This window comes from Myotis myotis, unplaced genomic scaffold, assembly GCF_014108235.1.
Source record: "Myotis myotis isolate mMyoMyo1 unplaced genomic scaffold, mMyoMyo1.p scaffold_m19_p_2, whole genome shotgun sequence".
Taxonomy (NCBI): Eukaryota; Metazoa; Chordata; class Mammalia; order Chiroptera; family Vespertilionidae; genus Myotis; species Myotis myotis.
Window position 1 is genome coordinate 3,137,595 of NW_023416324.1, and position 25,152 is coordinate 3,162,746.

The 25,152-nt window shown below is 43.4% G+C and overlaps 1 protein-coding gene across 5 annotated transcripts in view; it reads right to left on the reverse strand.

The window, feature by feature from the left end:
- Positions 1-25,152, reverse strand: part of RERE (arginine-glutamic acid dipeptide repeats) — a 403,197-nt gene that overhangs the window by 86,080 nt on the left and 291,965 nt on the right. For all 5 annotated transcript variants that reach the window (XM_036350921.1, XM_036350922.1, XM_036350924.1 and 2 more), the window contains one exon: positions 9,887-9,985. In XM_036350921.1, the coding sequence (XP_036206814.1) occupies positions 9,887-9,985 (99 nt within the window). The remainder of the gene's footprint in view (positions 1-9,886; positions 9,986-25,152) is intronic.

A 25,152-nucleotide genomic window follows, 5' to 3' on the forward strand; every position in this document is an offset into this window, starting at 1 on the left:
AGCTTGCCATGCTATGTCAATTCTGAAAGAAAGATTTTCATTTATATTTGTGATAAACTGAACTTTAAATTGAAGGATGGTTTTAAAATTCATGAGTTTGAAAATCCACATACATGACCAATTAAGTTTATCACCACCACGGATTAACTATCTTTGGGTAAAATTTTCAGAGGTTACTTATATCTATGTTGTTCACCTCAATGTATTACATCAAAACTGGTATAACATATTTAAAAGCAAACATATGTCAAGATAAAAGTTACAGTGACCCAGGGTGAAATGGAAACACTGCAGAAACAGCATAAGCAACAATGCCTTTTCCTTATGTAACGCCTGGACTTTTGCTGAAAGCTAACTCAACATAAAAAAAATTTCCAAAACAAACAGCCAAATGGATGGGAAGCAAAGGGTGAAGTGCACTGCTCAGTGGAGCACCCAGTCTTACAACCTTCCAAGTCAGGCCAAACTCCACAAGGAAAATGCAAGCCCTGAATTTTAAAAAGAATTCAATTAGCATCCCCAGTATTTCCATAACCAACAGCTGAATGTTAACTAAGAGCACAGCATCAGGCAGCAACGGAATCCCGGTGCAATAAGCAACAAGACACCAGCAGCATTCGCTGCCTTCAGCGTGCATGCATAAGTAAACAGAATAACTATCTGGGCATGCAAGGGTGACTTAATCCGTTTCGATTAGGTGCAATTCAGCCTGGGGGCTTTGTGCTATATTTAAATGTGTTCATCATGTTTAATTAAAAGCCTAATAATCTAGGGTTTCAGGTTTTTACAAAAGTTCTGATCTGTATTTTCGTATTCCTCTTCATAAGTCCTGATTTGGATGGCTTCCTGAAAAGGAACAATGTTTTTAGCAAAATGTGCGTGAAACTAGTTAACCACAGTATAACTCCAGTGCAGCAGCCAGCATTCACGTTAGCTCCATCCTGGCCCACACCACGGCATTTAATAAACTTTATGAACTGGCCTGACACTTTTTTACAAATGCTTCTCTGACCTGACCCGGTTTATTTAGCCTGAAAGACTTGGTCATGAGCTAGCTCCCAAGGTGTTTCTCAGTCATGCCACTAAAGCAGAGGCCAGGTGACACTATCTGGCCTCGGATCTGACAGAAATTGGTACAAATCCTGCCTTCGTTCAACAAGATTTAAAGTATCTTGGCCCCCAAGCAACTTCAAAAAGAAGCATCGTATCTATACACACAGACACTGTCACAGGAATTACTGAAAGTGTGAGATGAAAGGCCTTCCACTGTGTAATTTTGAGGCCTAACATCTCAAGAATTAGTATCTGAAAGATCTATGAAGTGGTTAGTGATAGTATCATTAATAGTAACTCAAAAACTTTTTCTAAAAGTATAACTTTCAAGCATGTAAAAGTGTTTCTCTTATCCTGATGCATAATTATTAACTACGACACGTTTTAAAATGCTGGATTAAGAGCCATCTTAATTACAGTGAACAATCTTTAAAAATAATAATCTTCAATGAAGAGTCATCAATGTTACTCAAGTCCTTTACAGGCAGAGGTGTTCTTCTCTCGCAGACACGATTCCCACCGTGAATAAATTCTCCCTCTTAATCATTTTACAAACCAGGAGGACAACCGACTCAGAAATAAAGGCTGAGGAACAAGAGCTCGTGAGGACCACACCAGCCTCGCATGCAGAGCAAAGGATTAAGTGCCGATAGATGATAAGAGGAGCTGCAGGTGGGAGAGGAGCAGTGACCATGGGTAAGGATGCGTCTCTAAGCCTTGGAGAAGGTCAGGGCCTGGACTGGCAAGGGAGACCAGCCCATTCCGTACAGTGGCCCTGTGGAGCCAGAAGTGCACGAGCCGTTTGCAGCCCAACTGAGGCATCAGGTACTCATCCTACCAACCCTCTCACAGTGTTCATTCAGATAAACACAAGGAAAACACTGATGTTGTTTACTCAGATCAAACTCACATACTGGAGGCAATGAAGCTTAAACATAACTAGAATGTCCAAGTACAAAAAACTGAGAGGGGGGAAAGGGTGAGGAAGGTCCATAGACTCCTTTCAGTTGGGACACATTTGTTTTGCTTATGCCTGTGCTTCCCGGATGAGAAAACCTGGTAAATTCAACAGAAAAGAGGCCACATGGACGCACCAACAGGCGTTTTCTCACAGCCTGGACCAGGCTAAGGTCAGGTATACCAAGCGGTTTACCTGGGGCTGTCTTCTTCCCGCGCCCGCACGGAGGAGACTTGAACCGGTTCATGCAATCTAGGAGGCGCTATCGGGACTGAGAAATAATGAAAGACATAAAATAGAAAGGAAAGCTGGGCCTGGGTGGGCTTCTGTCCTCTTCTGGCGGAGAAACCAAGTCCCGAAGCAGCGTGTTTATTTTATACGTGAATTACAGGAAGTTACATCACAGCTGGGTGGGCCTTCAACATCATGAGCTCCATCCCCTTCACACTGGGTGGGAGAGTCAGACTGGGGGGCGTCCAATCTTTTGACTGGTCCCGCCCCCAGGGAGTGGCTCTGCCGGCCCCGAGTCCAGCTGACGTAAATTAAGCCAAAGTGAATTCTAACTGCCCTTAACAGTCAGGAGTCCTGCTGGACCAGGTGCCTACTGCCACATGAAAGTATTCAAAGACTTGGTCTAGAGCAGCGGTTCTCAACCTGTGGGTCGCGACCTCTTTGGGGGTTGAACGACCCTTTCACAGGGGTCGCCTAAGGCCACTGGAAAACACATATATAATGACATATCGTTTTTGTGATTAATCACTATGCTTTCATTATGTTCAATTTGTAACAATGAAAATACATCCTGCATATCAGATATTTACATGACGATTCATAGCAGTAGCAAAATTACAGTTATGAAGGAGCAACGAAAATAATTTTATGGTTGGGGGTCACCACAACATGAAGAACTGTATTAAAGGGTCTCGGCATTAGGAAGGTTGAGAACCACTGGTCTAGATACTGTCCTCAAAAGCTCCCTTGGGCCTATCATCACTCAGTCACTCTCTCGCACTCATTTCTGAGGTCTTAGAAAGGGAGGCTGACCTTCGTGTAGGTAAGGGCCCTGCAGGGCTGGATGGGCACCCCTTTCTCGCACCTCCTCCCAGGGACAGACTGGAAACTACACTGACGTGGGGAACACACCGGATTACCCACTGGGGTCCAGCTGAGGAGGAGAACTTACCAAGGAGAAACGGAAGACAGTGGAAGGACAGAAGGGGAGATGGCGAGAGGAGCTGACCCATCTCCCACAGGAGGCAGGCTGGGAGTGAGGGGGAGCGCTGGGCGAAGGAGGGTCTGCGTCCCCCGAAGGAAGAGGCCTGAAACCCAGGTTGGGCTCCACAGCCAGGAGGAGCACCATAGACGAGACCCACAGAACATGCAGCCTCCAAAGGCTGAGAAAGCTAGTTTCCTTTTTAAACCCCAGCCCAGGCATTTTCACCTGCGGATACTCACCCGAGGCTGCAGGGCAGGGAGGGAGGCGAGGCTGTGAGGTGCCTAAGGAGCGTCTGTGCTGGGAAGCACTGCTGGGAGGCGTGGAAAAGCAGCAGCCAGTAGTCCTGCATTTGGTCTTAGGCCCCCAAACCAAAAGGGCCATTTTTTCCTAAAAGGAGCTAACCCTCCCAGTGGCCTCAGGGCAGGAAAAGAAAAAACTCCGCCCTAGGTGATCCGGCAGGTGGGCAGGTCCCACCCTCGGGAGCCCTGCCTGCCACACCCGAGTTCTGACCTTTTCAGAGGAAACAAAAGCAGAGGCCAAGCCGAAGGGTTGGAACAGTCCCAGGGAGTGTCAGTGACTGGGCGGGGCGGGGCGGGGCGCCATTATCACGGGACCCTGCACAGGAGCGCGGCTGGCTACCCTGTGTTTCCAGTGGGTCCCCCTGGACTGCATACAAGGATCTCTGCCCAGCTGCGGGCAGAGTAATGTTTGGGGCCACGCACAGAGCAGAGCTCTGGGACAGGAAAACACCCACCACATTCCCTGACATCTGAGCAGCACCGCCCCTGCCTAAAGCCCTTTCAGAAACAGACTTTCAAGTAAGGTTGACAGCTGACTGGCCGGCAAAGGCCGGGAGAGGCGGAGCCCGGGAACCAGGGGCAGTTTGCTGACCCAGCCCTGGGCCCCTTCGGCTTGCAGCCATGTCCCGTGGAGAAGGACACACACTGTGGATCGCGTGGAGCTTCAAGCAGGTTGCTGAAAGCCAGAGGACAGTTCCTGGCGACGGTCAGCACAGGCAGCCCAGAACTGGCACACAGAACAGCCAGTCATCAGAAGAGCAGGATCCACAGGGCGCACCCATGGGACACTAAATTCTGCTGAAATGAATGCCACTTCACTTTCCTTTTTCTTTTTCATCTTTCTTTTCTTTTTTCCCTTTTTTTTTATCTTCTTTAACTGCTTTATTGGTTTATTATTCTAGTTTCTATTGTGTCGATCATATATCTAATTTTCATCTTCAATCTTTTTTTCTTTCTCTCTTTTCCTTTTCTCCTACTTTCTCATCCCCTCTCCCCACCCCCGCCCCCCTAATTTTGGGTCTGTCTGCTTTCTCCTCTATTTTCCTTTTCAAAATTTTTTTTTCTTTTTTCCTACTGTATTTTAAACTTGTTTTCCTTCCCCTATTCCCCTAATTCCCTACTTTTAATTTATTTCAGCTCTGCACCTACATATCCCCCCCCCCCGCCCCTTTTTTGTTTTTGTGTTTTTTTGTTTGGTTGTTTTATTTTTCTCCTCATTTTTTTCTTTCTTTTCTTCTATCATTCTTGGTCTCTTTTCTAATTCTCTCTTCCCTGGTGGTTGCTTCTGTTGTTGCTGTAGGAGTCTTGTGGATGTTTTTGTTTTGTTTTGCATTCTGTGGTGCTGTATTTTGTTCTATTCTGTCAGCACCTGCACAACAACACACACGATGTGTCGGGGCTGAGCACATAGTCAGCCAGTGAGAGGAGATTCCATCCACGAAAGAGACAATAACACTCAAGACGCAGCCACAACAGGAGAACCCACGTCACTCAAGCAGGGGCTTTCCTGGAGCACCCAGCTCAGGAGGTCTGAGAGCCTGCGCCACTGGGTCCCACAAAACAACTACCACATGAGACCATGCCACCAAGCCTGGGAGGTGCAGCAGTCTGACCTAACACATAGAAACAAAAACAAAGGGACAAAAATGGGGAGACAAAAACAATTCCCAAATGAAAGAAAGGGAGGAATCGCCAGAAAAAGACCTAAATGAAATGGAGGCAAGCAGTTTGTCAAATAAAGAATTCAAAGTAATGGTAATAAGGGCGCTTAAACAACTCAGTGAGAATTACAAGCAACTTAATAAGAATTATAAGGGACTCAATGATAGCTACACCAACATGAAAAGAGAAGTTGAAACAATAAGTAATAACCAATTGGAAACGAGGAATGACATAGCTGAAATAATGAACACCCTGGAAGGATTCAATAGTAGACCAGAAGAAGCTAAGGACCGAATCAGCAAATTAGAAGACAAGGTAGAAAAAACAAACACCCACTCAGAGCAGCAAATGGAAAAACATAATTAAAAAGCAGGAGGAGAGTTTAAGGGAGTTTTGGGACAACATGAAATGTAACAACATTTGCATCATAGATTGGTAGAATCAACATTATTAAAATGTCCATCCTACCCAAAGCAATCTATACATCCAATGCAATCCCTATTAAAAAGCCAATGGCATATTTCACAGATCTAGAACAAATACTCCAAAAGTTTATATGGGACCAAAAATGAGCCTGAATAGTGACAGCAATCTTGAGAAAGAAGAACAAAATTGGAGAAATCACAGTACCAGATATCAAGTTATACTACAAAGCCACTGTACTCAAAACAGCATGGTACTGGCACAAGAAAAGGCATATCGATCAATGGAACAGAGAACCCAGAAAGCGACCCAAGCCATTATACTCAATTAATATTTGACAAAGGAGGCAAGAGCATGCAGTGGAGTAAAGACAGTCTTTTCAATAAATGATGCTGGGAAAACTGTACAGGTCCATGCCAAAAAAATAAATAAAATAAAATGAACTAGACCACTAACTTACACCATACACAAGAATAAACTCAAAATGGATAAAAGACTTAAATGTAAGTTGTGAAATCATAAAAATCTTAGAAGAAACCACAGGCAGCAAAATCTCAGACATCTCTCATAGCAATATGTTTACCGATACATCTCCTAGGGCAGTGGTCGGCAAACTCATTAGTCAACAGAGCCAAATATCAACAGTACAACGATTGAAATTTCTTTTGAGAGCCAAATTTTTTAAACTTAAACTATATAGGTAGGTACATTGTTATTAACTTAATTAGGGTACTCCTAAACTGGCCTTTGCTAAAAACGTCCTCAATCTGATTGAGGTACGTTCGCTGAGGTCGGCTCCTTCCAAATCTCCCATCCACCCTCGTCTTGTGTACTTGTTTCATCTATCTCCTTTCTGAAAACCGACTTCTGCGCATGGGCCACGAAGTTTCAATCGCACTGTACGTGTGTGCCCGCACGTGGTATTTTGTGGAAGAGCCACACTCAAGGGGCCAAAGAGCCGCATGTGGCTCGCAAGCCGCGGTTTGCCAACCACTGTCCTATGGCAAAAGAAACTAAGAAGAAAATAAACAAGTGGAACATCAAAATAAAAAGCTTCTACACAGCAAAAAAAACCATCAACAAAATGAAAAAAGAGCCCACTGCATGGGAGAACATATTTACCAACTATACATCAGATAAGGGCTTAATTTCCAAAATACATAAAGTACTCATACACCTCAACAAAAGAAAGACAAACAATACAATCAAAAAATAGACACTTCTCCAAAGAGGACATACAAATGGCCAAGAGACATGAAAAAATGTTCAACATCACATCACCAGAGAGATGCAAATTAACAATAATGAGGTACCATCTATCAGAATGGCTGTCATCAACAAACAACAAGTGCTGGAGAGGATGTGGAGAAAGGGGAACACTAGTTCACTGCTGGTGGGAATCCAGACAGGTGCAGCCACTGTGGAAAACAGTATGGAGTTTCCTCAAAAAATTAAAAATGGAACTGCCATTTGACCTAGTGATCCCACTTCTAGGAATATATCCTAAGAAACCCCAAACACCTTTCAGAAATAATATATGCACCCCTATGTTCATAGCAACGCAATTTATAATAGTTAAGACTTGGAAACAGCCCATGTGCCCATCAGCAGTAGATGAGTGGGTAAAAATGCTGTGGTACATTTACACAATGGAATGCTATGTGCAGCAGTAAAAAAGAAGGAACTCTTACCATTTGCAACAACATGGATGGACCTTGAGAGTATTATGCTGAGCGAAATAAGCCAGTCAGAGAAAGACAAGTATCACATGATCTCACTCAAATGTAGAATCTAATGAACAAAATAAACTGATGAACGAAATAGATCCAGAGACATAGAAGCATGGAACAGTCTGATGGATTTCAGAGGGAAGGGGTGGGTGGGTGGGGGAGAGAGAGATTAACCAGGGAACTTATATGCATGTATGCACAGCCCATGGACACAGACAACAGTGTGGTGAAGGCCTGGGAGGGGCAGGTACTGGGTAGAGGGGGTCAATGGGGGAAAAATAAAAACAAAGGGGACATCTGTAATACTTTCAACAATAAAGATAAATGAAAAATAAATCTCAAAACTCCCACTGAAACATGACCCTGTATCATTACCCTGTATTTGGAATGCACAGCGCCCTGGAGTCCTGTTTCGTTTTTCAAATAGAGCTGGACTTTTCCAGTGTGTGAGATGCCCCTTCCCATCCACTCTCTGCTCAAAGTCCCCAAGCAGCAGCGGTGGGGACACAGTCCGCATTGTGCCCCATATAAGCTGTAGGAAAAGGAAGCCAGCTTTCTTTTAAGCAGGAAGAGCTTTCTTTTAAGCTGGAATTTTAAAATTCCAAAGGGAATGAAAGGTCAAGGCAGAAATTAAGGGAGAGAGAAGTGGGTCATGACTAGCGAGGAGCTGGGGAAGCATGGAAAAGGGAGGGGCCATCAGGAATACAAGGTGGCGGAGAGACCAAAAGGGAAGGAGGGAAAAGCTCCAGAACTGAGGAAGAATAAGGACGAGAAACCACTATCGCGCATGTGCGTAACTGGTCCCATTCTTCACATTCCATCCTTTTCATCTCCTTGTGTCTTTCTTCTACAAAGGAGTGTAGAAGTTTAAGTTTTTATCAATCAAATCTCTTATCTCCTCACCCAAGTAGGTCTACAGTGAAAAACAACATCAAATGACTTTCAAAACGAGTGAGTGTAACGTCTTTGCTTCGGCCATTGTCTGAGCAATCTCAGATGCTTAGGATGCCCCCTCGCCCCCACACTCATGTGAGCTTTAAACATTTCTAACTTCAAACAGCACCGCCACCTTCACATGCGCCTGATAAACTCGATAAACTCAGAGTCTTCAGGGACTGCTATTACCCAGCCTTCAGGGGCCACCTCAGTCCATCCCCGCTGTGTCCTAGATGCTCCCACTCCTCTCAAACTCCCCCCCACCCCGCCCCCCGGGCAGCCATGAACAGATATTCATACTGTACCTTCAGTATGTACCCGAGAGCTCACTGCGCTAACATTCCTGGTCTTGGACCTGGACTCCCACAGCAGCCCCCAAAGCTCACTCTCCACTCAGCACAGCGCACCCCCTGGCAGACTGAGCCGAGCGGCTCAGAATCTCCAGAGCAAACAGCGAGGTGCTGACCGTGGGTCCACTGGCCACATCTGATCTGCCCCCTGCAAGGCCCTCCCCTGCCCCCGCTCCAGACAACGTGTTCCTGCCTAGTTCTCGAACGTGCCAGGTGTGCTTTTCACCTGATATCCAAAAGGCTCAGCCCCTCACTTCACCAAGGTCTCTGCTCAAGGGGGACTTACCAGGCCTTTCTGCGCCCCTTACAAAGGACAGCAAGCACCCCACCCAGGGTAGCCCCGACCTTCAGACCCCAGCACACATGCCGCCACCTGACACGTACGGATTTACAGCTGGTCTCTCTTAAAACATAAGCCTTGTGAGGAGGGACCTTGTGTTGCTCTTCAGACGGCTGCTGACACATTACAAGCACTCGACAAACGGTGCTGAAAACATGAGAGAGCAGATCATGAAAGCGCATAAAGTCTCTCAGCACACTTTCTTGGCATATTTTACAATACAGGTGCGGGACGCACAGTCAGTGTGTGTCACAGTGCCGGCCTTCTCTTAGTTTCACTCAACCTAAAGGGCAAGTGTCAAGCGGGAGGCAACACTCACTGGCAAAAGCACAGGCACTCCACGTTTTGTCTAGCAATGCCTTTCAAAGGTCACAAGATGGGGACCTGCTTCACGAGGGCTCTGCTGGTCGGATCCGTGGGTTTGTGAGTCTCTATCTGTGTGCACATCTACCTCTTCACCTTCTTCAAGGGCCATGACAACAGGATGCATATGGAAGAGCCAATGTATTATCTGATCAAGCCTTCAACATAAAAAAGTCACCAGCCCCACTCTAGGTTATGTATCAACTGGTTTTAATATGCTTGTGTTTTAAAATAGGGAAGTGTCAAACTCTAGCTTGCACCAAAAACCAACCAACCAACAAACTTTTTAAAAGAATAACTCGATTTCCTCTCTCTTTCCATGAAACCTGGGAAAATCATCACCATTATCTATGGAACCCCAGCTTACTAAAATCAAACCTTTCTGTACAACCTGAAGCTTAAAGGCTCTTTCCCTTGCCCGATGGATGCCACAGCCGGTCTGTTCACGTGACTGAGTCCTTGGAATGAGCCCCTGTCCCCCAAGCAGCAGGAGGTCACACAGGGAGAGGCAAACACCCAATGACCTGACCACAAGGCCCGCTCGGCCGGAGCTTACCACTTCATCCTCGGTCCAGCACTTTTCGATCAGCTTAGGCACGGGCTTCTTGACCAGGCGCTGCAGGGCTTTGCCGGCATCATATCCGCTTTCGTGTAGCTAAACAACAACAGTTTTAGTTAGTTAACTGAACAAAGAACAGCGGGAAGCACATCAACAAAGGGAAGCCCCGCGTTTACTCGACTAGCAGGACTGCTAACTGGGCACAGACTCAATCATCTCAGTCAGCAGGATCATTTGCTCCTACTCAGCCCCCTTCCAGGTCCAGCTGTTCTGAGGGTGACAGGTAGGGCAGGGAACCTCTGGGCAATGATAGGAATAGAATTAAGAACAATGACAAATATTTACTAAACAGCTGGCCAGGCACAGTGTTAAGTACATCCCGTGCACTCATTATTTTTCTTAATCCTACAAGGAAGGTATTCTCGAATTTAATCTTACGGGATGGGCACTATTATCATCCCATTTCACAGATGAGGACACTAAGGCAAAGAAAGGTCGAGTAAAGGTGCTCACCACACTAAGCCAGTAGGCAATAGAGCCAAGAGACTCAAACCCAGCTAAGGTGATCCTTACTCTGTCCCATTCTCCCCAAAGCACCCTAACAACATTCTAGAATCTAGAGTCTAGAATCAGTGATGGCGAGCCTATGACACCTCTGACACGCGAACTCATTTTTTTGGTTGATTTTTCTTTGTTAAATGGCATTTAAATATATAAAGTAAATATCAAAAATATAAATCTTTGTTTTACTATGGTTGCAAATATCAAAAAATTTCTATATGTGGCACGGCACCTGAGTTAGGTTCAGGTTTTTCAAAATGCTGACATGCCGAGCTCAAAAGGTTCGCCATCACTGGTCTAGATTATGCTCTTTCTCTTAAGTCTTTAAACTGCAGTAATTTCACTAAAAAAATTTCAGGTACCTAAAATGTCAGAGCTTTTTAAAGAAACAAATAATTCTGTAACCGTATACTAACATTTCAGTACGTATGAATGAAGATGCTATTTTATCTACACATTCTAATGAACTTTCCTCACTCCATATCCTTTTTGAGCCCAGGCAGTGCCTGGCGCCACGGACCCCTCTGTCTCTGGCTTGCTTCCTGTGACCCCACCCACTCCTGGTCCCCAAGTGTCAACTTGCAGACAGTGGAGAGAAGCAGCAGGCAGGAAGATCCTCGTGCTCAATCTACCTTTCCACAGTGCAGCCATTCCTCCAAAACTCTCACTGGAAATCTGATCTATTTCTCTGATACAAGAATCTGTTTTGGCTAAGACTTGTACCTCTGATGCCTACCACAGTCTGCAGCATAAGGTGATGCAGAAGAAATACTAGTTAAATTAATCACTAAATGCCTTTAACTAGTGTCCCTAGGTAGCCTGAACCCAAATCTAAACTTCCATTTACTTGAATTCATTCTGCCCTCCGTTGACTGAGCGGCTATTACACCCAGGCACTGTACTAGACCCCCTGGGGATGCAGCAGCAAACAAAACAGGCAGAGGCATCCCTGCCCTCAGGGAGTGGAACTCTGATCTTTCATCTGTGCTTCACCACCTTATTTGAACAAACCACTGGTATTTGCGGAACACTCAGTACAAATAAGTCACAAACCTTATTAGGTCACAGTTTTTATTTCCAGAAAACTGACAAACTAGTGGGGATGTGTTATGAGGATACAACACATACAGGATGACAATATCAAGTAGGCTGTAGGAACTACTATCATCAAGGTGTAGGCAAAGAGCTGTGGCCTCCCAAAAGGAGAGAGCCCTGAGTTTCTTGTCTTTAGAAGAAGAGTCTTAGAAGGGTGTCCAGAGTGCCTTACTAGCGCCAGGGCTGGGCCAAAGCCTGTGATCAATATTTGTTGAATGAAATAAACATTTCACAAATACTCATTCATGGAAACAGAATGTTTTATATATTAAAATGTCCAGAGCATTCTCACAGTTTAGAGGTCCCCAATTTATTTTAAATCCAGACTGTGCAAAGATCAAGGCTATATGTTAATTATAACAATAAGCCGACTACCTTAAAACAAGACAAAACGCGAATGCTGGATCTTGCTTTGGTGGCGGTACAGTGCGCAGGGATGAGGGAGCAAGGAAATGGATGCTAGGTATTAGCTTATGTATTTTTATAAAATTTAGCATTAGACTACTGTGAAAAGAATATACTATACTAAATAAACTAAATACTCAAAGTTCTGTATTTTGCAAATGCTTGAAAACTATCTAGTCTTCTTTCATAAGTGTAAAATAAAGTTAGATTTTTAGGGTCTGCCTAATATCCAGACCAAACAAGTATGTGCCAAATCCTATAATATAATGAGGATCTATAAAGAGAGCTTAATTGGAACTCATGATTGGAACTGAATAAAAGGAAAAATTGCATGCCTATTTAATTTTTTAAAAAGCACACATTTTAGTGATAATTTGAAATCAATTCTAGTTGATCAAATTATAAATTCTTAATAAAAAGCTCATGGCAAACAAACATTTTACAAAAGGTAATTACAGTATATGGGGTAATTACAAGGAGTGATGAAAAACTGGACTTTGGAGCCAGAATATGGATTCAAATTCTAGCTCTACTGCTTACCAGGTGTGTGACCTCGGCCAGGTACTTACCCCTCTTTGGGCCCCCATTTTGTCACCTTTAAAAATTAGTGTAATAATAGACCTAGCTCTCAGGGCTCTTGTGAGGGTGCCAAATGCATGTAGATTGCTAGGACTGTGTAGCACAGAGTATGCTAAGTGAGGGTGCCAAATGCATGTAGATTGCTAGGACTGTGTGGCACAGAGTGTGCTAAGTGAGTGTTGCCATGTATTTTTTTTTTTTATTTTATTGATTTTTTTTTACAGAGAGGAAGGGAGAGAGACAGAGAGTTAGAAACATCGATGAGAGAGAAACATCGACCAGCTGCCTCCTGCACATCCCCCACCGGGGATATGCCCGCAACCCAGGTACATGCCCCCGACCGGAATCGAACCCGGGACCCTTCAGTCCGCAGGCCGACGCTCTATCCACTGAGCCAAACCGGTCTCGATGTATTTTTAATAGGAAAGAGAAAAAAGAAAGGGAGTGGTCTCATATCAATTTTCATCCATTTTCTAGAGAGTAGCCTTCTCAGATACAGAGGAAGTACTGTGTCCAGGTGGTGTGGCTCAGTGGTTGAGAGTCAACCCATGAACCAGGAGATCACGGTCCGATGCCCTGGTTACCGGCTCAATCCCCACTGTGGGGTGTGCAGGAGGCAACTGATCAATGATTGTCTCTCATCATTGATGTTTCTCTCTCTCCCCCTCTCCCTTCCTTTCTCTGAAATCAATAATAATAATAAAAATACACATATTAAAAAAGAATTGTTAAACTATAAACAAAAACCACTTATGTTTCACCTAATTACTTATGTTAATAATTTACAAAATTTGATTAAAACTCTGGTTCAGCACACAGAATTTTTTTTCAAAATTTTAAACCTTCTATGGCTGATAATAGGAAAGTACTCATGAGAACATAAATGCCATTGCAAAAGTGAACGAGTGACTGAAGCGCAACCCAATGTCATTGCTCCCGCCGACATGCCTGCCTCCCAGTGAAATGCAGAGCTGTAAGCGACAGCTCGGAGCAAGGTTTTGAGTAACTTACTGCGCGTGTGCCTGTGGCTGTCCCGTGTAGCAGAGAGGCTGACTCCTGCTGGCAGGACCCCTTCGGTTAAGTTTCTAGTGAGGTGCTTACTAGTCTTAGAGAAAGAGGATTTCCTCCTAAACATAGCCCAGCACGCCCGCCTTCTTTACAAATCTTGATTTGAGATCACACTTTCCCTTGAAGAAGCTGCTGCAATTTCTGCGGTAACCTGAGCTTCCTTCCGCTACTCTGATCTCTAAATAGTGGAAACTCCTCCCTTTTATTTGATCTACTGTCCTATTAAAATAGTCCTATTTCTGAAAATACTACATTCCATAACATAAACCCAATAAATACTTAGAGTGTCTACCTCTCCCACTTCTACACAAAGACACATTTGAAAAGGAAAAGGAGTATTGACCAACAATGATGAAATCTGCACAGAACACACAGGCAGGGAACACTGCTGTCAGCAATCACGCAGCGAGGCCAGCACGAAAGCTCAGTCACGGGCTTGCCGGCATGCCCTCTTCCTCTTACAAGGGAACCAAATGGAACCTTTCTAAATAGTCACCTCATCTTCCTTTTGTGTAAAAATACATACATATATTTTTAATCCTCACCCGAGGATATGTTTATTAATTTTACAGAGAGGAACAGTGATCAGTTGACTCCCATAAGCACCCCAACGGGGGATTGAACTTGCAACCTAGGTATGTGTCCTGACCTGGAATCAAACCCGCAACCTTTTTGTTATATGGATGATGCTCCAGCCAACTGAGACACCTGGCCGGGGCAGTCACCTTCTTCTTAATGTTAAAAACATTTCTTTCCACTTTCCAGGAATCCTGGCTGAGGAAATTCTGAGAGCTTTACAGAAGTACCTTAGTTATATTTTACTAAACATATGCGTTTTACATACTAAAGGTGTTATGGTCCACATAGCTTCATAAGAATAAAGATTATCTGTTGAGCACTTTGGGGAGATTACTGGAGTTCAGGATACCCTTCAAGCTTCCCACAAATATTCACTGAGTGTCACACTGTTCCAGATACTATTCTAGGTCCTGGGGATAGACACGGCTGTGAACATCAGAAATGCCAGCGGAGACGGGTAACCTGTGCGCAGCAGTTTAAAGCAGCAGTTGCCAACCTTTCGGACCTCATGGACCACTGGTTGGCGACCGTTGGTTCAAAGTACTGGTTTCATATGACATCTAACTAGATGTCAGATCCCTACGCTAGGTTCCTAAAAGGCTGGGTTTACCTACTGTCTTTGCTTGATGCGTCAGGCACAAGCAAACCCTTCTTGAAAGGAGTTTGTTTTCTATGTGATTGTGAAGATTTTCGTTCTTCAGACTAGGGCCCAAATAATGTTTGAGGAAGAGCTAAGCCGGATATTTCAACTCTATTCTTCATGTAAATTAGAGTTTGCTGTTTACCTAATACCAGCTATCTTAAATCTGCAAAAATTGTCATTACAAACATTCCCCTCTAATACAGCATCTAGCTCTGAAGAATTAGAATAATTTCATCTCGTGAAAAACATGATGTGGGTTTCAAATGTTAACCAACTGGTCTTGCCCACACAGATGCATCTGTATCACCAGGAAACTCAGTTCAGGCTTCCCAGCACTGCTAAGCTAGTCCTTTCATGAGGATAAGCTTTTCTACCATTTCCCTAGAGAAACTGCAAAGCGGGGTGGGAGGGTGCGCCCTCAAATGCCTTACAGCTTCACTTTGTAGCCTTGGAAAGCAATTAAAGCAAGATAAACTTGCCTGTCCATTTTGCAGCCGAGCCAGGCTGGTAAAATCTGGGATTAAGTGCAATTCTAATGTGGAGGGTAGGGATCTGTACCATTTTGGAGCCACTGGGAAAAGATCATTGCAAAAAGCAGGGACCAATCAGCTTCCAATCTTCGCAAGCTACTGGGGGGAGAAGCACTTGGCTCACACCATCCCCATCCCTCTGCCATTCAGCACAACCCACTGCCTTCACATTCGTCTGCACAGGAGCGCGCGCGTGTGTCTAATCAGGGAAGCAAGGATTGTCAATCTGCTTCCACGTGACTGAACTGCAGGGCTGCTCTGCTACACATGTCAACTCCATCGTCCCCTGAGGCACAGGGCAAGCTCTGGGGAATCCGATCCACAATGGAAATGCTTCACCAAGCCATGAGCCGCTCAAGTCACTCTTTCGCAGCCCTGTCCTCGTTCTGCGGGGCCTGCTCCACAGAATCCTCAGGTGGTGGCCTTTCATTCACCTTGAAAGAGCAAACAGGAGCCCTTCCCCCATCAGGTCTTGCCCACACAGCCCTGTCCCGCCACGCCACACCTCTGGTGCCAAGATCCAGTGGGACTCGCCAGGCTCAGAATGGCCTTCCATTCATTCAGTGAAGAGTTACTGAGCACCTCCTTCTTCCAGATACTGTGCCAGCAAAGAGGGCAGGAAAGAACTCACAAAGCAGGCTTGCTTGGGGGTTTTGGTGCTAAAACAGCAACTTCTGAAACAAATTCCTGGTTTGGTTCCACTGTAACAAATGCAACCGCTACACTGAGTCACAGAGAGCCAACCACACTGCCGGATATATAACTGGACCCACTCAGCCAGTTACACATAGACTTGCCCCAGCCGTGCCTTCCGTACCCTAGAGAACACAGCGCAGGATCTGAGTCTTGACAGCTGCTTCGTCACAAGCCAGCTGAGCTGAGGTTTTCATCTGTCCAATGGGCCTAACACCACCATCCCTCAGCTGTATCAAAGGACAATGGAAATCATTAAATGAGACAAGGTGACAAGAGACTCCGAAATGTCAGAGGGCTATGAACTGTACAGTGGCATCCCCATGGGGAGTAATATTTTAGGTACACAGCCTCACCTAAGACTATTCAAACAGCCAGGGTTCAATCAAGCCAACACTGCCAGTGCCTGCACACCCTCCATTGTCTCCTGATAGCCTCTGACTTCGTGTGATCAGCAGGAAGAAAGGATCATGCCACCAGAAGAAAAACACATTTCTGCGTAATTGCCCAAGTTAAGTCTGCTCCTCTCGCTCTGCCTGACAAATCATTCCCTGCTTATTACTTCTATAATTTAATATATATAAGTGCTTTACTGGCAAGCTTCTCCAAAGAATAAATAATACTTAATGACTGCCTACAGTTTAATTAACTCATGATTGAACTTCTCATGGATTGCTATAAACATTAAATTATATCCTTCCTCAAAGCTATCATGATGGAAATCTTGTTTCAAGCTCTAACTCTCCTGCCTAAATAATTCTGAAATTTCAGCAAATCTGTATATTGGACAGAGAGGTGAGAGAATCAACCTTAATGCCTGGTTATAAAGTGTGTTATTTTATACAGTAAGGACGAGGCCTTAATTTAAATAAGATTGAAAATGTGCACATGCCCCAACACCTCATTTATATTACGGCAATCATTAAACATCTCTGGGGCTCGGGCAGCCTTATTAGCATAAACTGCGTATTACCACAAGGTTTCAGGTTTCCACTCTGGCTTCTCATTTTAGCTGCCATTTTCTGTCTGTGTGATGTTGCAAATAAATTTTCCTTTTGGCATGGCTCAGCTGTCAGGCACCTCTGTTCTATAATGAACCCATGAATTACATCTCCCTGCTCTGACATCTCTGCTCTCACACATCAAAATATTGTTCTTCAATTGTAATTTATAACTTAATTTAAATGTCTCTTTTACGGTGACCTTTTTAGATCAAATGGCACTGCGTCTGGCAGTTTCTAGTAGACCAAAGCATCTTTTTACAATTACAGCTATTATAACTGTAGAAAAAGCCTATCTGAATTAGATTGCAATCACGCTAAATATTAAATAATTGCAATCCATTAAGAACAGTAGATTTCAAGTTTTTTACTCTGCAAAATATGCTGTTTATTTGCAGGAAACTGCCAAAATAACTTAAAAAGGAAAAAAATTTGGATTTAGAAGAGATCTTGAAATCCTCTCTGTAGTTTTAATTATTTCAACCACTGACATAAATTGACAAAAATCTTGCCAAAATCTGTTCCAGACAAAACTTAAATATTTTTTTCTCATAATACATGATTCACAGGTGTCAATTGACCTAGTACCAAGCTCAAAATATAACACAGATCTACGCTAAGGAACTATAACTAAAATTAAGCACAGTATTTATTTTTGTTGGCCACTGTCATCCCAAATAATAACATAAGCACTAGAGAGGCTAGATTTGGGTAAATATTCGTATGGGAGCACATTTTAGAGATAATGGCAAAGACAAGAAATGTACTTGCTGAGAGTAAGGGATGAGGGAAAGATCCAGTTAATCTGCAGAAGGAAATACAGTTGCTGACCAACCCTCCCTCCAATACTGAGTAACTACAGTGTTCAGGAAGCATGCCAGCCCCTAGAGCAGGGGTGGGGAATGCCCAACCCTCCGTATAAGACCCACGAAATCCTTTGGTCTGGCCCTGCCAAGGCCTTAGGAGTGAGTTAATTAAATGCTTGACCAAATATAGCGGGCTAATTTTTCAGTTGATAATTTTGTATGGCCTGTGAATGATGCTATAAATATCCGAATGGCCCTTGGCAGAAAAATGGTTCCCCACACCTGCCCCAGAGTCACAGAGGCGATAGGAGGGGGGACCGAAGTTGGCCGAGCATCCGATGTGCTAGGAACTGTATGAGGTCTTTGTGTGATTTCATCATTCCTCGCACTACTCTTTTACGGCAAGAGAACTAAAGACCAGACAAAAAACAGGAAGGTTCAGTATCTGGCTTGAGGCCACGCTTCCCTAAGGAAGCAGCAGAGAGAGGGTTCTCACATTAACCCATGTTCTAGAAAGAAGACAAGACTCAGTCCTGAAGCAGCGCAGGATAGCGACCTGTGGTCGCGAGGGGCGAGGGGCTTTCAGCTGCGGTGACACAGCAAGCACATTGTCACTGCTCCTTTCGGGAACCAGCTCAGAGAAGAGGAAACACTCACACATAAAATAACAACATTAACGCAATCATGAAAATACAGAAAACCAATGAACACTGGCTGACTGGGTGACATTTACTGTCTTGAAAAACCAAGATGACCTCACAGAGCAGGTTCTGAAAAGCTGCAATCAGTATAATATGACTAACCTTGGCTGTACTCAAAATAAGAAAAAATCCAGATGGAGGACAGAAGAAACACCGAAAGTTGTTAAAGATACGCAAGAGGCTAGAGTTAAAGGCAACAAAAATAGGGTTATGATCCTGAACACAGTTTTTCAGCAACTTACCACATAGAGATAACAGGAACTATTACAACAGTCAATGTAAGGAACAAGAAAAAAGGAAAAACAAGAAATAAAAGGTTATTCAACCTAGACTAGAAAAGCCAAACAAGGAAGCACTAATCTGAGCCGGAGAGAATGAAGGGAGGGTGGAAACAGGAGACTGACGATCTATGGAGAAGAGACAAAAAGACGACAACACCTTTGAAGAAGATTCCTATGAGGAAGAGCCTGTAATTCTAGAAAGTGAAAGCCACGCGGAAAGTATTGGGAAGAAATAAACCACCAGGGTAGATGGGATACCATAGAACTATTTCAAGCCACAGAGACTGAATCTGTCATAATCCTAACAAGATATGTCAACAAATATAGAAAACAAAATGATGGACTATAGATGGAAAATGTCCAAAATACATCCTAAACCTTAAGAAAGGAGATGTCAAGAAGTGCAGTAAATATAGGATTACCCTGTCCTCAAGTTTAAATTATAATGTATATAAATGTATGACAGGGCATGCTTATTAATCTGTAGGTGATAACCTTATTTACCTCATAAAACTGTTGTGAAGACTACGTGAATTCATTCATAAAAAGCACTTAAACTTTTGCCTAACATATAAGCACTAGATAACAACTATATTTTAATTTTATTATTGTTATTAATTTTATTGTTAATGACACCAGGCAGCTGACCAATAGTTGATATCTATTAAAATGGAAAGAACAGTGATAAACTTAAGGTCCTGTGCCTAGTTCAAAATTCAGTCAAAAAGCTGAGGGTGGCCCTAACTGATTTGGCTCAGTGGGTAGAGCATCGACCTGCAGACTGAAGGGTCCCAGGTGCGATTCCGGTCAAGGGTATGTACCTTGGTTGTGGGCACATCCCCAGTAAGGGGCGTGCAGGAGGCAGCAGATCAATGTTTCTCTCTCATCGATGTTTCTAATTCTCTATCCCTCTCCCTTCCTCTCTGTAAAAAATTAATAAAGTATATTAAAAAAAAGCTGAGGATGAGAGAAAAATAGTTTAGCAAAGGCAAATATAAAAAATAAACAAGGCAAAAACACAAGAAAAAAAGAATGTTTCGTGCTTCATGAAAGCTTAGACTATAATAAAATGATAAGCTTGTAGGAAAACAAAGGCTACTCCTTGCCACTTTATGCTGATCAGATCTGGGGAGTGTTACTTTAATGGAGGTGCCATATTTTAAAAGACATAGTCCTGGCCAGTGTGGCTCAGCTGACTGTCATTCTGTGCACTAAAAGGTTGCCGGTTCGATTCCCAGTCAGGGCACATGCCCGGGTTTAGGCTTAATCCCTGGTAGGGGGCATGCAGGAGGCAGCCTATTGATGTTTCTCTCTCTCTCTAAAAATCAATTAAAAAATCTTAAAAAAAAAAGAAAAGTTAAAAGACATACAGATAAAGCTTACCAGAGGAGAAATAAAATGGCTATGTATAAAAATGGCTAGTATTTCACCATGGATGAAACTCAAAAAATTACCCTGTTAAAAGAAGCCAGTCACAAAATATCACATATTGTACAATTCCATTCAGATGAAGTGAGGAGTGACTAATGAGTACAGATTTCTTTTTGGGGTGATGAAAATGGTCCAAAATTGATTGTGATGCTGTTTATACAAGTCTGTGAACACACCAAAAGCCTTCAATTTGTACACTTTAAAGAGGTGAAATATATAGTATGTGAATTACATATCAATAGAACTATTATATAAAAAGGAGATAAAAGACAGAAATGGCTCAAGAAACGTGAGAGGTTCACATGGAAAAGCACAGAGGGGGCCACAACTGGGAACAGCTGCCTCGGAGCAAAGACGTTTCAGCTAAATGACCACAAGTGAGCTCACTGCTGCAGGAAGTGATGAAGGCGCTGTCACCAGAGGTCATTGCTGAGTGGCCTTCTGTCTCCCCACCTGCTCCTGAGAAACTGTCGTGTTTAGAGGGAAGAATAAAGTGGGGCACAAAGTTCAACTTTAAATCAAGCTGCAGATTATCTAAAAAGAAACAAAAATACTAAAGCATTAAGTTTAAAAAGTCATCTTCATCTAAATGAAACAAAAAGATTAAATCATGTATTTTATGTTATAAGTGTTGTTGCCTTCAGCTTTTGAACAGAAGTGAATCTATGAAGTCCTCAGGCCAAAAAGAGCCACAATGGTAAATTTCTAAACAAATGCTTTTCAAAACAAAAGTCAAAAATGTTTCTGATTGGTCCAAGTATAATAAATTAAGACTCAAATTTACATATTATGATGCCGACAATCAGGTTTCCGGGGATTGATTATATCAAGAAACCTCAGCTGCCTGGTCTCCTTCCTCATCTTCACTTATTCTGTGTTTAACACGTGATGCACGGTTGACTCCGATATCCTCTTGTAACATAAGTAAAACAAGGTGTTTGTCAGGATCGATTTATATAAGGTACTCTTCGAAAATTACTGGATTTCCATAAAAAGGAAATCATATAGCATATCGACTTTTCCCATTACTGTTTTCAACATCAAAACCCTGAGAGAAAAACCACCATCCTATAACCCAGTGGTTCTCAACCTTCCTAATGCCGCGACCCTTTAATACAGTTCCTCATGTTGTGGTGACCCCCAATTTCATTGTTACAAATTAAACATAATTAAAGCATAGTGATTCATCACAAAAACAGTATGTAATTATATGTGTTTTCCGATGGTTTTAAGCGACCCCTGTGAAAGGGTCGTTCAACTCCCAAAGGGGTCACGACCCACAGGTTGAGAACCGCTGCTATAACAGCTTAATCATGACTGATCTGAATGGAAAAATAGTAAAAAGAGAAGACTGTAAGTAAGGGGTGTGGTGTGGAAAGAATGTCAAAAGACTCCTGATCATATTTTTAAACAAACTGTAATAAAAGGGCTCCTGGCAATGCCTTAATGGGAGCTGGAAAATACTTGGCATTCACTGAAGTCCTAAGCACTGCAGAGCTGATCCAGGGCCAGATGCTTCAGTGAAGTCCATTTTGATGAACAAATAGAAATTCTATAAACTTAGTATTTTGGAATAAAGGAGAGAAAGATGAAAAATGATCCGTCGAATAGGCCTATTGGCATACCCTTCTATGACAACTTCACACCACCAAGTTCTGGGTGATCAAATGTGATTTGGATTTGAACCTGATTTATTTATTTATTTATTCAATCATTCAACAATTATTTAGTGCCTCTCTACCTCTGAGCTATGGCTCAGAAAACAAAGATGATTAATCAATGGTTAACAAACAGTGATAACCCTTTTTTTGAAGGAGCTGTGGATATGCATAAATAAGCAAACAAATATATACTCTCTTGAACATGTAAAAAGCTTAACCCAAATGTATAACAGCAATCCATATTTCAGGGAATAAAACTGTCCAGAAAGAGGTGAAATCCTTGCTGCATGATTACAAATTTTACACACACACACACACACACACACACACACACACGTGAGCATATATAGATATTTAGTGTTAGTGAGAGAAGGTAAACATAAAAATGCAAATAAGTTTCTGAGAAAAATAAGTCATTGTAATAGGAAATGAGAAAGAATGAAATCCAATATCAATTTAGTAAAAATAAGTCAGCATGATATTTTCTAGAAAACCTTAGTCTGAAACTATAAGGCTCTGCTACAGTTTGTATGGATAAATTTAAAGGTCTATTTTGTAAAAGGTGCTTGCAGACCAGATAATAAATGCAAGTACCTAAAGATAGCTGAATTAATCCCATTAGAATGCTATCAGCCATCTATATGTCATATAGCATTATGTTTACAAAGTATATGTAAGCTGTAAGTGTACAGAGGGGCCTAGTAAAACCGCATATGAGAAAACAAATCTGGAACAGGATACACAGAAACACTTCTAAGATCTTCCAGAGGAGCATCGCTGCTTTGTCATATTTTAACATAATATTATTAACATAACATAAAATTGTTAATAAAGCAATTTTGCATTTATAGATGAACACAATTTAAACTAGTAAAATAATGCCGTGGCTGGTGTGGCTCAGTTGGCTGAGTGATGTCCCATGCACTGAAGGGTCACTGGTTCGATTCCCAGTCAGGGCACATGCCCAGGTTTCAGGCTGGATCTCCAGTGGTGGTGGGTGCGGAGGCAGCTGATCAGTCTCCCTCTCCCTCTCCCTTCCTCTCTCTCTAGAAATCAGTAAAAATGTATTAAAAAAAAAAGTCTTTTTTAAAAAAGTATCATATAATGAAACTTATCTTTGCCAACATACGTTAAGGAGTATGCCCACTGTCACTAGGAATACCCTCCTCTTTCGGTAAGAGAGGCCAACACATTTATTATATCTTCTTCCTCTACATCTTTTTGAAGCTGTTTTTATGTAAGTAAAAAGAAATACATTTTAACATGAATGAACAAATAAAGCACAATTGTGTACCTAACTATTGTGAAAGTCATCTCTAGACCAAAGGTAAAAATAAGATCCTATATAATAAAAGCCTAATATACAAACTGTATGACCGGGAGTTCGACCGCTCGCTATGATGTACGCTGACCACCAGGTGGTGGCAATGCGGCACTGGTAGCAGGCAGAAGTGGAGAGCGGGACCTTGGCAGGATGGTGGAGCAGGTGAGCGGGTGGCGCCAGACCAAGGCAGGTGTGAGCCAGGGCCCGATCACCCCACAGATGGCGACCAAAGGTGGTGGTGGGGGGCAGGGCTGCCACCTGCTCCCAGGCACTGAGGGAGCCGGGGGAGGGGGGGTCTTGACCGATTGTCTCGCAGATGGTGACCAGTGGCCTGCAGGACATGATTGCCTGCTCGGAACAGGGCCCTGGGCTGGGACGGGGAACTGGGGGTGGGTGGCGGTAACCAACCTCCCATGGTGCCTGGGCGGTGGGCTGTGACTCCCAGGCAGTGGGCTGCAACTTCTCGCCGGCTACCTGGGGGCAGGGGTGATGGGGGATGGAGGCGGGGTGAGAATGCGGGGTGTCCACCAAGCTCGCTCTCACTCTCCCTGCTACCCTCCCCTGGAAACCAGGGCTCGGGACTACAGGGGCTGGTTGGGCTCCCCGTGGGTTCGTGCAGGAGCTGGTCTGCGAGGCCAGCCAGGAGAGAGTGCGCTGCCTGCCTGGCTTTTGTGCAGTGCTACTGAGTAGCCCAGAGGCCCACGCTGTGCCCCGACCCGCGGCGTCCAGCTGTGCTCACCACATCTCCACGTGGGGACTCGGGTGCCGTTACTCAGGTGAAGGGGGGTAAGCAGGGCCTGGGGGCCCAGGTGCTGCCCAGGGCCCAGAGGTCAGCTGGGACCTGCCCTTCCACTCCAGATGCTTGCACTTCAATCGCTGGCCAGGCCTAGGGACTGCACCCGTGCATGAATTTCACGCACCAGGCCTCTAGTATTTACATATTAACTATCTCTGTGTTCTCCAATGAGGGCTCTGCTATTAAGAATGTATACATGTGGCTCAAGTTTTATACAACCTGCAAATCATCTGCATTAAATTAAAATAGACTAAACACTGCAAACAAAAGAGAGCTTGCCAGACTGGATAAAAAAGCAAGAAACAAGTAAAGAACTAAAGTACCCAAGAGATGTACTTTATTTTATTTGTTTATTTTTTAAAATATATTTTATTGACTTTTTACAGAGAGGAAGGGAGAGAGATAGAGAGTTAGAAACATCGATGAGAGAGAAACATCGATCAGCTGCCTCCTGCACATCTCCCACTGGGGATATGCCCGCAACCCAGGTACATGCCCTTGACCGGAATCGAACCTGGGACCTTTCAGTCCGCAGGCCGACGCTCTATCCACTGAGCCAAACCGGTTTTGGCCCCAAGAGATGTACTTTAAATCAGCAGTTGCCAAAAAGTGGTCGGTGAGGTCCAAAAGATTGGCGACCGCTGCTTTAAATTAAAAGAAAAAGCAATATTCATAATAAGAACCTGAAAGAAGATATACCATGCAGACAAGCATGAGAAAGCTAGTGTAGTTGTATTAATGTCAGACAAAACTGGATTCAAGACAGAGAGTATTACTAGACACCAAGAGAATCACACTAAAAAGGTAAAAGGGAGAATACACAGAGAAAGATACTTTATGAATGTTCAAATGTGACTAATGATACGAGGTTCCAATATATAAAGCAAAAACTAACAGAATCAAAAAGGGAAAATAACCAAATCCACAATGGTAGCTGAAGACTTTAATGCTTCTCTCTCAGTAACTGACATTACAACAAGATAAAAGAATTAGTAGGGCACAAAATATTTAAATAATAATATCAACCGTTTTAAACAAATACAATTATAGAACAGTATACCTAATAACTGCAGAATATACATCCATTACCAGTGCACATGGGACATTCA